The sequence below is a fragment of the Delphinapterus leucas genome, chromosome 10 (assembly GCF_059928025.1).
Source record: "Delphinapterus leucas isolate spDelLeu-1000000601 "Yukka" chromosome 10, BTC_Dleu_Yukka2, whole genome shotgun sequence".
Classification (NCBI taxonomy): Eukaryota; Metazoa; Chordata; class Mammalia; order Artiodactyla; family Monodontidae; genus Delphinapterus; species Delphinapterus leucas.
In genome coordinates this window covers 65,014,898-65,027,378 of record NC_143138.1, presented here as the reverse complement: position 1 = coordinate 65,027,378, position 12,481 = coordinate 65,014,898, and the positions used below count along the sequence as shown (strand labels likewise).

Genomic DNA, 12,481 nt, shown 5'->3' with positions numbered 1-12,481 from the left:
CTTCCTCCACATTCCCAGCGGCACACACTCGTTAATGGCTGCCCCACTGGCTCAGAGCTCCACCTCCACCTGCGCTGTCTCAGCAGCTGCCAGCTCCATTCTAATTAGAAGGCTCAATGTACATTTTAGCATCCCACTGAGCTGCCTGCTTTGGTGGTCCAAACCTCCTTCCCAGGTACCAATGACTTTTTTGTCATCTTCTGGTCATAAAGTTGCAGGTGTACAGCCTCAACTCTATTTTTCCCATAAGCCGTCTTAAAACATTGCAGGTGTGTGATTTTGCAGAAAATGTGTATACTGTTACAGAAGAAATGTTGTTACTTCTGGAAGAAAGTGCCTAAGATCAAGGTTATCTTGGAACTAATTCTAGCTCTGCCTTGAAGCTAAGGTTGTAAATGACCAACTCAACTTCTCCTTTCCTGTTTGAGGAAGGTCTTCATTCATATCCAAGGATGCTGGCTTGAAAAAAAAGAGAATAAATGATTTGATGATTATTTTATCTCATTAAGCATTTTCAGTAACTGGGGGAAGGTTGTTACAATTCCACAACAACATCACTGAGCCCGCTTCTGACCACTGGAGCTGGAGGAAAATTGCACATTCTTGTGGTTGATACAGTATTTTTCAAAGTTTTGTGCTGACTGTAAAAGACTCAGCTCGCTCTTTGTGGCCTGATTCTGATGACATTACAGCTGAGAGACAAGAAACCTGTGTTAAGATGCTGGCGAAGGCAATAACAGGTTACTTACCAGGCACACAAGTGTTCTAGTTGGGAGGCGTTGGCAACTCTGTTTAACTACATAATAGGAAAGATGGTAGCCCCAAGACCCAGTGGATCACCGTGCACAATGCTGCAGGGAATTGCTAGGGCCATTACCTTCAGAATCATCAAATGGCCCATTCCATTAAGATCGTAAAGCCCTGAGTGCCAGAAAGCATCTCTGAAACACAACTATCTCCACCCTAGTGGCTTGTACACAGCAGGTGCTCAATTTTGTAGCCACACAGCATACTGCATGTTGAGGCCAGGCTGTCACTCTCCAGAAAAACATGGGCTACAGGGCTGTACCCCAAATAGATCAACCTACTATCATTTATTAAAGGCCTGCCAACCCATGGCTAAGGGCTGGGGACAGACTACAGCCAAGTGCTTTTCCTATATCATCTCTAAACTTCACTATACCCCTGAAGATAGGGGCTGGGAAACAGGTAAGTTTACACCTTGTTAGTGTTAGTGGGGAACAGATTTGAACCCTAGCCTGTCTGAATCAAGCTTTATACCATGTTAAATTTTCTCTCAAGATTCACAATGCCCTAGGGAGCTCATAATTTCACCATGAGGAACAAAGAAATACATAAAAACTCCATAAGAGATAAAGAAGTCCTATACAACAATAAAGTGTCACAAGGCCACCCATGACCAATTGCCAAGGTCATGATGCAAACCACAAAAGAGACCAGCATTCATAAGACAGGAGAAGGCATTCAGCCTTACAGCCATGAAAAGACAGGTTTGCCTGAAGGAAAATATTCAAATCAGCAACTCTTTCTGATTAATGGTTTTCCCAGAGACCTTCAAGCATAAAACGGTTCTTGGTAGAAACACAAAACATTTACCTGTGTGGAAAACAAGGTCCCAAATCAGACTCTGTCCGATTATTATGTCCTGAAGCTACTTAATACCATGGATTTGTGAATTTACCAGGTGTCAGGCTCTGTTCTAAACTCTTTACACATAGTAACTCATCTGATCCTTGGAACAACCCTATGCCCACTTAAATAGTAAGGAAGGAGGCACAGCGAGGCTCGGTCACCACCCAAGCCTCCTTGGCCAGCGAGAGGCAGAAGTGAGATGTGAACCAGCCATCTGGGTCTGCATCTTTGGCTCAGGGAGGTACTGCTGCCTCCCACTAAGCTGAGTGCTGGCAGTGTCACCCCTGAAGGAAAACGTCTTGAAGAAATCAATTTCCAGCCTAGAAAGCAAAATCACAAATGCTAGAAAGGAATTTTGCCCCCAAAATTCTCTCATCTGATACCATTTCCCTGTCACAGGGAGGAGGAGGACTGTGATTTTATTGGGCTCTCCATCTCTTTATGAAATCAATACTGTTAATTCAGATGCTCCCACCAGGAGAGAACCTGTCTTCATCCTTTTACAACTGGGTGGACAACAAAGCCCACTGATGAGGAGATAAACACAAAGCAATTAAATGTACTTAATTTTCAGCTCAAAAAAAAAATGTGCTATCCACACTAAACTCAAGTTCAATGTTTCCCTTTCCAGACACAGTTAACCAACACAACGAGGATGACAGATTAATTTTTTCATGCAATATGTAAACAGATCGAGTGGCTGAAGACAAACAAGGAGACAGGAAGAGGCTGCTCTGAGACCTGGAACATCCAGCCTCCTTCTGGCGCCATTCAGTGGGTTACATAGGGCACCATCTGGCCAAGGTTTTCCAGGCCTCTACGAACATAAGTTGGAGAGGAGACACAACTGGGAGGGTCTTTTTCATCAGCAGTTATGGATGGCCTGTTATGGTTCTCATTTATTTGTAAAATGTGCCCAGCTTAGGAGGCTCACAGTCAGCTTCAATACAGGTGACAGAGGCCCTTTACTCTTTATTCCCTTAAAGAAGAAAAGTCCTGCTCCTATCTAAGATATACAACGCCCTTGGGATCTGGCCCCTTCAAGTCTTCACCACCTATATCTCTTCCTGTAAGCAGCCCTTGAATGCTACCCTCTTGCCCTGCCATGTCTCAATTCTGCTACTGCTTATGCAATCCTCTCACCTCAGCTGCTGGAGGGTACTGATTTCAAGACTTGCCACAATTTCTCTAACCACTAATATAAAACAATGACTCAATCCATTTCCACCAGCTTTTATTGAGGTCTGTCGTGTGCAAAATGCTATGCCAGGTACCATGGATAATAAAAGAGCACAACAGGCCCCGGCTGTGGGGAGCTTCTAATCTAGAGATGCAATGAGTAATTCAGATAGACTAAGCACGAGAAAGTACAGATGTGGTGCTGAGGAAATCAGAGAGAAGAGAAATTGTCTTTGGTTGACAGAATCAAGAATGGCTCATGGGGCTTCCCTGGTGGTGCAGTGGTTGAGAGTCCGCCTGCCAATGCAGGGGACACGGGTTCGTGCCCCGGTCCGGGAAGATCCCACATGCCGCGGAGCGGCTGGGCCCGTGAGCCATGGCCACTGAGCCTGCGCGTCCAGAACCCGTGCTCCGCAACGGGAGAGGCCACAACAGTGAGAGGCCCGCGTACCGCAAAAAAAAAAAAAAGAATGGCTCATGGAGGAAATGGTGTAAAACACTGGCCCAGAAAAATAGTAGGATTTCAATAAGCAGCGAATATGCAGGAGAGGGTATTCAGGGAGAGGGGTGGCAAATGTACACAAAGGCCTAGACAAGGGGTGGCAAGGATTATAAACACCATGCAAGAGGAAGGCTGAGAAAGGACTTTGGAAAGTCACCCAAAGAGGGGGGTCCAAGGACTACACACTGGTGAGGGACTTTCACAGCCTTCATAGCTGCCTGTCACAGGGAGGAAGGGCCTGAGGCCACAAGCACAATTACATTCTTACCTTTTCTGAATGAGTCCAGGCTGAACATTTCTGGCCAGGAGGGAAAGCTGGAATCCTAAGAAGAAGGAGGGCCAAGAGGCAATGGTTAATACTCATGGTCCAGGAACCCACAGAGAAGATTTCAATAACACAGACAGCACTGTCCAGAAGACAAGAAAAATGAAGCTCTTCACTAATGAGCCCCAACTGCTCCCAGTCTTAAGGATGGAAGGGCCATCTCCACTACAAAGTAATTACATGTCTTTGTTTCTAATTGAGAGCTTTCTTCTTTTCTCTGTCTAAACTCCCTGATCCCTGCTAAACAGAAAGGGATGCATTTCATCGTGAGAGACATATATTTCCACCTCATCACAATACTTGCAGTTATCCTGGGACGTGTAGGAAGAAATGAAATCCTACATGGACCCCTTTATTCATGTGGCGTCAGGAAATGGGACTGATGATTGCCTTATGGACAAACTGGTGTACTGGGCTTTCATAAAACCTAGTCAAGCCCCTAGGAATGGGACTTGACTGACAGTATCAAAGAGTAACTGTAGAGTGATTCAAAATAAAAAGCTTTTCATGGCGGAGTCTCTATGAAATAACAAATATTAAGTTAAGGTTCAACTGCTGGCCAAAAATTTTGCTGCATTTTGCTCATTAGTACATTTAACTGAGGAATATACCTCGAGACTTAAACACACACACACACACGCACACACACACACAAATAAATAACACCTCTGGTTTAACAATTTTGTTTTAAAAAACACTCCAACTCACACTTACAGATTTTTTTTGTTCGTTTGTTTGTTTTGTTTTGTTTTGGCTGCCCCATGCAGCATGCAGGATCTTAGTTACCCGACCAAGGATTGAACCCATGCTCGCTGCCGTGGAAGCACGGAGTCTTAACCACTGGACCACCAGGGAAGTCCCTACAGATATTTCTAATACTGTAGTACTCTTGGGTTGGTGCAGTAATCCTATGTGGCATTAGTTTAAAAACATCTACACAACATTTTAGCAAATCATGATGATGTCCAACATTACTAGGAATCTAACGGGGCCTACACTCCTGTTCCTGACTGCTATTCCCTCTCCTTCTCAAATCATGGGGAGGTGGGGGTGGAGGGCTGACCTGGGGACGAATCTTTCAGGTCCATAGCAGGTCTGCCCTGATGGCCTCCTCTCCCCCAGGGATGCCGGAAATTTCAGCCGATAGGATATGGTAGCTCAGAGAGAAAACTTCAATACAATATCAACAATAATACAATTTACTTTAATAAGTTACATTCTGTAGACTCCTTCTATCCAAATTAAAAGAAAAGGAGTGTAACTTGAGATTCTAATTTTAAAGAAACTCTGAATATTATAAAATCTAAAACATCTAAGCGATTATTATTTAAGAAACAATACTTTCTTGCTAAGAAGTTTTAAGTTCATTTGCTCGTAAACAGACTCTTGGTTTTGCTTTTTTAAAAAGCCCCTGATCCTTTCCACGCCAACCAAAGCTCATATAACACTATCTTTTCATGTATCAGTCTTAAAAAATATACTATGAGATTCAACATAGGATCTTTTAGAGATATTTTACAGAGCTCTAGAAAATTTCATAGAGATCTAAAAGAAAACCGCCTTCCTGGTTATACAGTATTATGTTAGAAACCTTTATGGTTTAGAGTTTCTCTAAAATAATCTAGAGATAAGTTAAATAATATTATGTCAAGATTTCTTGCATAATGAAACCTAACTCCAGACAGAATCACTATGAGATGATTCAAGGACAGAGAGAGGGTATAACTTAAAATGATGCCCTTCTTCCAAGACAGTCACAAATGGATTCAATACATGCCTTTTGCTTTACAGTGTGGCTGGGCATGAGACCCACCACTACTTTGTGTAAATGGATAGATCAACTTACCTTACAAGAGCAGTGACAGTCTCAGATTTTGTGGGCTTTTGAACTGGAGCTGAATTCTCTCTTTGCTATTCCTCATCACGAGGCTGGGCCTCCTCCTGGGAAGTACAATGCTGGGTCACTAAAGTGATGGCCCCCGCAGGGAAAGAAAGTTGCTCCGGACCACTGAAATTCATCTACTAACTCTGACAACAAGGACAAGTTATGTTAGTGACATGAAACACACACAGTACACTTTGGCCTCACTTCAGGACCTGCCATGACCCACTCTATACCCATCAAATTGTGAGCTGCCCTACATCCGCACCTGTAAGATACCAAGAAAGATATGTCATGGTAAAGAGCGATGTGTAGTCCCAAAAGCATTTTCTCCAAGCCCAGAGCAAAACTTACTTCAGTTTTGAGTTCTACTCCCATCTGACTATAAGATGAATCGATCTAAGGTAGATAAAGAAGCTCTTCCAGACTGGGAAAATAACAAAATTGAATGCTAAGTACCATTTTTGTAGTTTACAAAGTACTTCCACAGACTTTATCTCACTTAACCTATGCAACTACCCAGTGAGGTAGGAAATATCCTTCCCAGAGAAGGAAATTGAGGCAGATTTTCCCAGAGAAGTTTACACAACTTGCCCAAGATGCTATAACTGCCTCAGGGCAGAATGCAAACCTGCAGTTAAGGTACTGAGCTCCAAAGTTTTCCATGCTCATACCATACCACTTACTTCCATGATATCATGCTGTTTCCATGATATCATGCTGTTGCCTATTCATTCTTTGAAAGAATATTTTATACTGACATCTTCAAAGGTTGAAAGAGGAAAGAACTTTGATAAACTCTGGACCACGATTCCATAAATTAAAACACTTTGAGAGTAAGTATCTTTTGGGTAAAGGGACAACCTACATAGGAAGAAAATGCAGCAAAGGATGTACTTCCTGCACCTAAAACAGCTACATAAATAAAGACCACTATATAAATCCCAAATACTACACCAGGAAAAAAAATTCTCCCTCCTGGAAACTCCAAGACTCCAAGATTTAAGTGTAAATTATAAAATGTAGTCAAGACCCACAATGACGGCGGGATTACCGCCTTTAAAGAAACTGCAAGGGAAACCATCAAAGTCTCATTTCGCTCTGGCCAGTAAGTTGCAACCAAAAACAGGTTGAGAATCTGCAAGTGGCCATCTGCAGTCCACTTGCTACAGCGTATGACAAGCCCCTGTGGATGGGGGCTGCAAAGTGGACAACCTCTGCCTTGCAAAATCACAATTAAGGTGACCAGTGTTGCTACACGAGGACTAATTAGACAGCATGCTAACGCCATACTCCTGGCTCAGGGGCTCTGAGGACCCCTGGGACTCCAGTTCACTGCAAACAAAGGACCCAACATGCATTAGGTCTTCCCCTGCGAAATGGGGCAAGTCACCACCAGCAAACAAAGAACACCTCACCCCTTGGCCTCCCCCAGTGACAAGGTCGGTGCAAAAGGGGGCAAACCAGGGGGGCCAGAATGCATCAGGCCTCTTTGTGGACGAACAGTCCAGGCGGCACGGGGGCAGACAAAGGTCCCAGGGCACTCCGGGGGCTTCCTCCAGGCCCTGCCTCGGGAAACAGAGCATCCCCTGAGGCGGAGGCGTCGTTGCGCCAATGAAGCGGCCTCTCCCGCGGCCCCCGCGGTGCCCCTGGCTACGAGGCCCGCCCTGGCGGACTGGTCTGGCCCCCGCCCCCGCCCCCGCCCCGGCTCCATGGCAACAGCAGGCCGAGGCCTGGTTGCTCACGGCTCGGCCCGGCCGGCTTCCCGGGCAGGCCTTGGATGCCCGGCCTGCTCCTCCGGCCCGCCCGCTTCTCCGCCCCACTCTCCGCCAAGCCGGCGGTCGGACCCGGACCCCTCCTCGCGCTGACCACCCACGGCCGCGGGAAGCTCCTCAATGGGGCACGAAAAGGGAGAATCAAAAGCCCAATTCACCTGTTGTTACAGATGTGAAACAAGCCTCGGTGCACCGCGCATGAGCCGCGGGCCCCCCCCAACCACGGCCGGACTACAACTCCCACCAGCGGCGGCGCGTCCCCTTCCGGGTCCCGTGGCGGAAGTCCCGCCGGCCGGCGGCGCTCCCCGCCCTGCGCCCCCAGCGCCGCCTCCCGCGCTGGACCCCCCGTCTCTGCGGCTCTCGATGTGGTCCCTCGCCTGGGGCCCGCAGTGGCAGCCAAGGGCTCACGCCGCCGAGCAGCCAACCGGCGGTGAGACCCCGGCGCGGAGCCCAATGGGGGACGGCCGCGGCGGGCGAGGCGGGACTTCCGGCAGGGTCACGAAGGGGGCGGGCGCGCGGGGGCCCCTGGGGGCTGCTGAGGGAGCGAGTCTGAGTGTTTGGGCTCTCGCAGAGAGTTAGCATCTGGAGTGTGAGAGCGGCAGGGCGTTCGGGTCCTCTGCGCGCCTGGCCCGCTCCTCCCGCTGCGAGTGAGCAGGCCGGATCAGGGCTGAGCCAGGAACGAAATCCAGCTCGCGCTCCGGGCTTCCACCCGCCTTCCTCGCCGCGGCTCGTTGCCACGCCTCTTCTCTTCTCCATCTCTGATTTTGTTTCTTTAGGGAGATGAGAATTTCTGCCTCACGAGATTGTTACGAGGATGAAATCTACGTGATGGCGCGTTGTAAACGGTACAACGCTAGGGAAAGGACAAGGTGGCACTTGCAGCTCGGAGTGCTGTTGGGTGGGTCTGAAGGTCCCGCCCCCTCCCCCTCCGCCCTCACGTCTCAGAAGTGAGAAAGGGCCTTATCCACGTTATATGCAGCAGTCCTCCAGGTGAGGCTCCTGTGTGCGTTCAGTGGAATCCAATTTCAAAAGGAGAGATCTCGGTGGGGGATACCTCGGAAGCTGGGTCAGGATTTTACAGCTGGAAAGACCTAGAATATGCTTTTAAGATGTGGCCATATCCCTTCATTTTTGTCCAAACAATTAAATTCAACAAGTATTTGTTATTTACTTTCTCTCTGCGTTGGACAGGAGGGTGAGGGAGGGGAGCATGGACCATCATTCATTTAAATTATTCTCTATTTTGAGCAGGGCGTGGTGCTATGACGTGTGGGGATGATCCTTGCACGGTTATTGATATATAGCAGTTGATAGGCAGGTGTGGAGGATGCAGAGACCCTGCCCCCAAGGGTCTTAAGGCCTAGTAGAGAAGATGAAAACCTGCATAAAGCAAAAAGAAAGTTATAAATGCTGGGGAGGAAGTATAAAGTATTCCAGGGGCAGAGAGTACCATGTGAGCAAGGGCATCCAGGTGGAACAAAGGGCAAATCCTAGAACTATTCAATAGTTCAGTGTGAAGAGAGGGCTGGGTATGTGAATGTTCTTTAGAGGAGATAGAGCAGAAAAAGCAGAGTCAGGAATGCTACGCTAGGATTTTGACTTTATTTCTAATCAATTATTTTTTGTAACATTTTTATGGTTCTAAGGAGAGTAAAATACTGTATTTTAGGGACGTTATTCTGGAAGTGTGAGGGTAGAGTTGGCTGGGAAAATATTAGCTAGGATACTAATTAGATGAGTGTAATGAGGGGTTGAACTGTGCTCAGCGGTGAAAAAGACAAGAAAGATAAGGAGAGGGTGATTGTAGAGCTCCAGGCTGGTCCCTGGCCACAGGTGTGTGGAGACCTGACTTTGTACCAGAGTAACTGGAGGGATTATGCACTGTTAATATGATTAAGTTGGAGATAATAGATTCAGCTTCATTCAGATTGTGTTTGAAGTGCTGTTGTGAATGTTAAGTGATAAAGACGTGTCTCCGCTCCAAAGGAAATTCTAATCTGCAAGAGAGAATGAGAAAAGCATACAAATAAGTCTTAAATCAAAAGCTAGAGGCAGCACTGCAAGAGGCACAAGTAGAACATTCTAAACTTTTTCCTTCTTGCACATTTTATGTTTTTAGTTTTGTCCCTGAAGTTCTTTTCCTATTCTTGAACCTTGGACTCTTAATGAATGGCTGTATCTGGTGAGGCTGATAGAATGATCCATTTTATATCAAAGTGAGTGCCAGTTAGTGTCTATCTTTTCCCTTCCCTCCCATATATTTTATCTCTTATTTCCTAGGCATTACTGCCTTATTTTTCTCATCCCTGTCCAGTCCCTAGACTTCATTCTTTGCTAACATCTCTGTCTAGAAACTTCTCCACTTCTGATGTTTCCTACTCATTCTTCAAGGCTCTACTTTGAGCTTCTATTAGTTTATTCTTCTGTGTGTGGTAGCCTTATTGAGAATAGTGCTGCTGTGAACATTGGTGTACAAGTATTTGAATACCTGTTTGTTTTCAATTCTTTTGGTGTATACGGAGGAATAGAATTGCAACTTCGCTTTTTTTTCTTTTTGGCCGCACCTCTCAGGCTTGCAGGATCTCAGTTTCCTGACCGTGGACTGAACCCGGGCCATGGCAGTGAAAGCGCCAAATCCTAACCACTAGCCCACCAGGGAACTCCCAACTTTGCGGTTTTGTTTTTTTTTTTTGGCCACTCTGCGTGGCGTGTGGGATCATAGTTCCCCAAACAGGGATAGAACACGCTCCTGCACTGGAAGCGTGGAGTCTTAACCACCGAACCGCCAGGGAAGTCCCCCAACTTTGCTTATTTTTAAAAGACAATTAAAACCATGAAACACTCTTAGCATTCTTTCTTCAAGTATTGGTAAGATTTGTTTTCTGTCTCCATCTGGGTCTCTGCTCAGATGTTATCTCTGAGACAGCTTCCCAGACCGCCTTGTGGATTTATGTGTGTATTCTTACTTACCAACTGTTTTTCCCTAGAATACAGATCCTTGAGAGAAAGAACTTAATCCTTTGTTCACCACTGTATCCTAAGCACATTGCACAGTGCCTGGTCCTATTCAGAAATAAGTACTGAATAAGTGTTGTTGAATGAGTGAGCACTTTCACCTGGGAGGCTGGTTCCAGTTTAGGGAAACAAGCACTCCTATTGGGGGGACAGAAATTGGTAGTACTTTTTTAAAGGGTGGTTTGGCAGTATCAGATTTAAGATGTGCATTCCCTTTGACCCATTTCAGTTCTAAGAGTGTATCTAACCATCATCATGAATGTGTGAGAAAATCATTGGTGCCTTATACTTAATGTTAAAAAAAACCCTACACATCTCTTATTAGGAGACTAATTGAATGAAATAGAATATATCTGGGACTTCCCTGGCAGTCCAGTGGTTAAGACTCCACACTTCCAATGCAGGGGGCGCAGGTTCAGTCCCTGGTTGGGGAACTAAGATCCCACATGCTGTGCGGCACGGCCCAAAAAAAAAAAATTTCTGTATTAGTCTGCTTGGGCTGTCAGAGCAAAGTACCAAAGACTGGGTGACTTAAACAACAGAAATTTGTTTTCTCATAGTTCTGGAGGCTATGGGTCCAAGATCAATGTGCCATCAGAGTTGGTTTCTGGTGAGACCTCTACTCACAACCTGTAGACAGTGTCCTCACATGGCTTTTCTTCTGTGGTTGCTTGCAGAGAGAGAGGTCTCCGGTGTTGCTTCCTCATATAAGGACACCAGTCCTATCATATTAGGGCCCCAATCAGAGGACCTCATTTAACCTCAGTTACCTCCCTAAAGGCCCCATCTCCAAACACAGTCACATTGAAGGTTAGGTATTCAACATATAAATTTCAACATATGGATATAATTCAGTCCATAATAACATTAATTAAATGAAAGAGGAAGCAGCAGTTTAAAAGGATGAGTTAGATCTAGTGTACAGACATGGAAAATATACAGGAAATGTCGAGTAAAAAAAGCAACTGCTATAACCAGTACGTTTATGATTCCAAGTACTTTTTTTTTTGGCTGCGTTGGGTCTTTGTTGCTGTGCTTGGGCTTTCTCTAGTTGCGGTGAGTGAGGGCTGCTCTTCGATGCAGTGCTCGGGCTTCTCATCCCAGTGGCTTCTCTTGTAGCGGAGCATGGGCTCTAGGCGCACAGGCTCTAGAGCGTAGGCTCAGTAGTTGTGACGCATGGACTTAGTTGCTCCGCGGCATGTGGGATCTTCCCAGACCAGGGCTCGAACCCGTGTCTCCTGCATTGGCAGGTGGATTCTTTTTTTTTTTTTGTGGTACGTGGACCTCTCACTGTTGTGGCCTCTTCCGTTGCTGAGCACAGGCTCTGGACGCGCAGGCTCAGTGGCCATGGCTCATGGGCCCAGCTGCTCCGCGGCATGTGGGACCTTCCCGGACCGGGGCACGAACCCGTGTCCCCTGCATTGGCAGGCGGACTCTCAACCACTGCGCCACCAGGGAAGCCCGGCAGGTGGACTCTTAACGCTGCGCCACCAGGGAAGTCCTCAAGTGCATTTTTAATTTTTATCTTTTTATCAATTTTTATTGGAGTATAGTTGATTTACAATGCTGTGTCAGTTTCTGCTGTGCAGCACAGTGAATCAGCTATACACATACACATATCTACTCTTTTTTAGATTCTTTTCCCATTATAGGTCATTACAGAGTGTTGAGTTCCCTGTGCTGTACAGTAGGTTCTTATTAGTTATCTATTTTATATTATATAGTAGTTTGTATATGTCAATATACCAATTCATCCCTCCCCGCCACTTTCCCCCTTGGCAACCGTAAGTCTGCTCTCTACATCTGTGACTCTGTTTCCGTTTTGCAAATAAGTTGATTTGTACCATTTCTTTAGATTCCACCAAGTGGCATTTTTTTAAAAAAAAAAACATGTTTATACATATGCTTATGTAAGCACAGGACATTTCTGAAAGGATATATCAGAATTCTTAACTGTACAGCTAGGTCAGAGTCTCTCAGTTTTCAGTTAATACTCTTCTATGTGGTTTACTTTTGGGGAGCCAAAAGTATGCATTCCTTTCATGATAATAAAAAGTAGAAATGAAGTATTTGGAATATGTAGGGCTTCTGAGAAAGAAATATGGTTATAATGGTAGCTGTTAACACACCTATGCTGGCAGCTGTGCATA

The 12,481-nt window shown here is 45.8% G+C and overlaps 1 protein-coding gene across 17 annotated transcripts in view; it reads right to left on the bottom strand.

The window, feature by feature from the left end:
• Positions 1-7,973, bottom strand: part of DHX30 (DExH-box helicase 30) — a 30,970-nt gene extending 22,997 nt beyond the window's left edge. For 3 of the 17 annotated variants that reach the window (XM_089919199.1, XM_089919205.1, XM_089919217.1), the window contains exons 1-2: positions 3,603-4,700; positions 410-459 (exon numbers count right to left, since the gene is read on the bottom strand). In XM_089919199.1, coding sequence (XP_089775325.1) covers positions 410-459; positions 3,603-3,698 — 146 coding nt within the window. In that variant the 5' untranslated portion in view covers positions 3,699-4,700. The other 14 variants (XM_089919203.1, XM_089919204.1, XM_089919202.1 and 11 more) reach the window with 14 other exon arrangements.
• Positions 7,974-12,481: the final 4,508 nt, after the last annotated feature.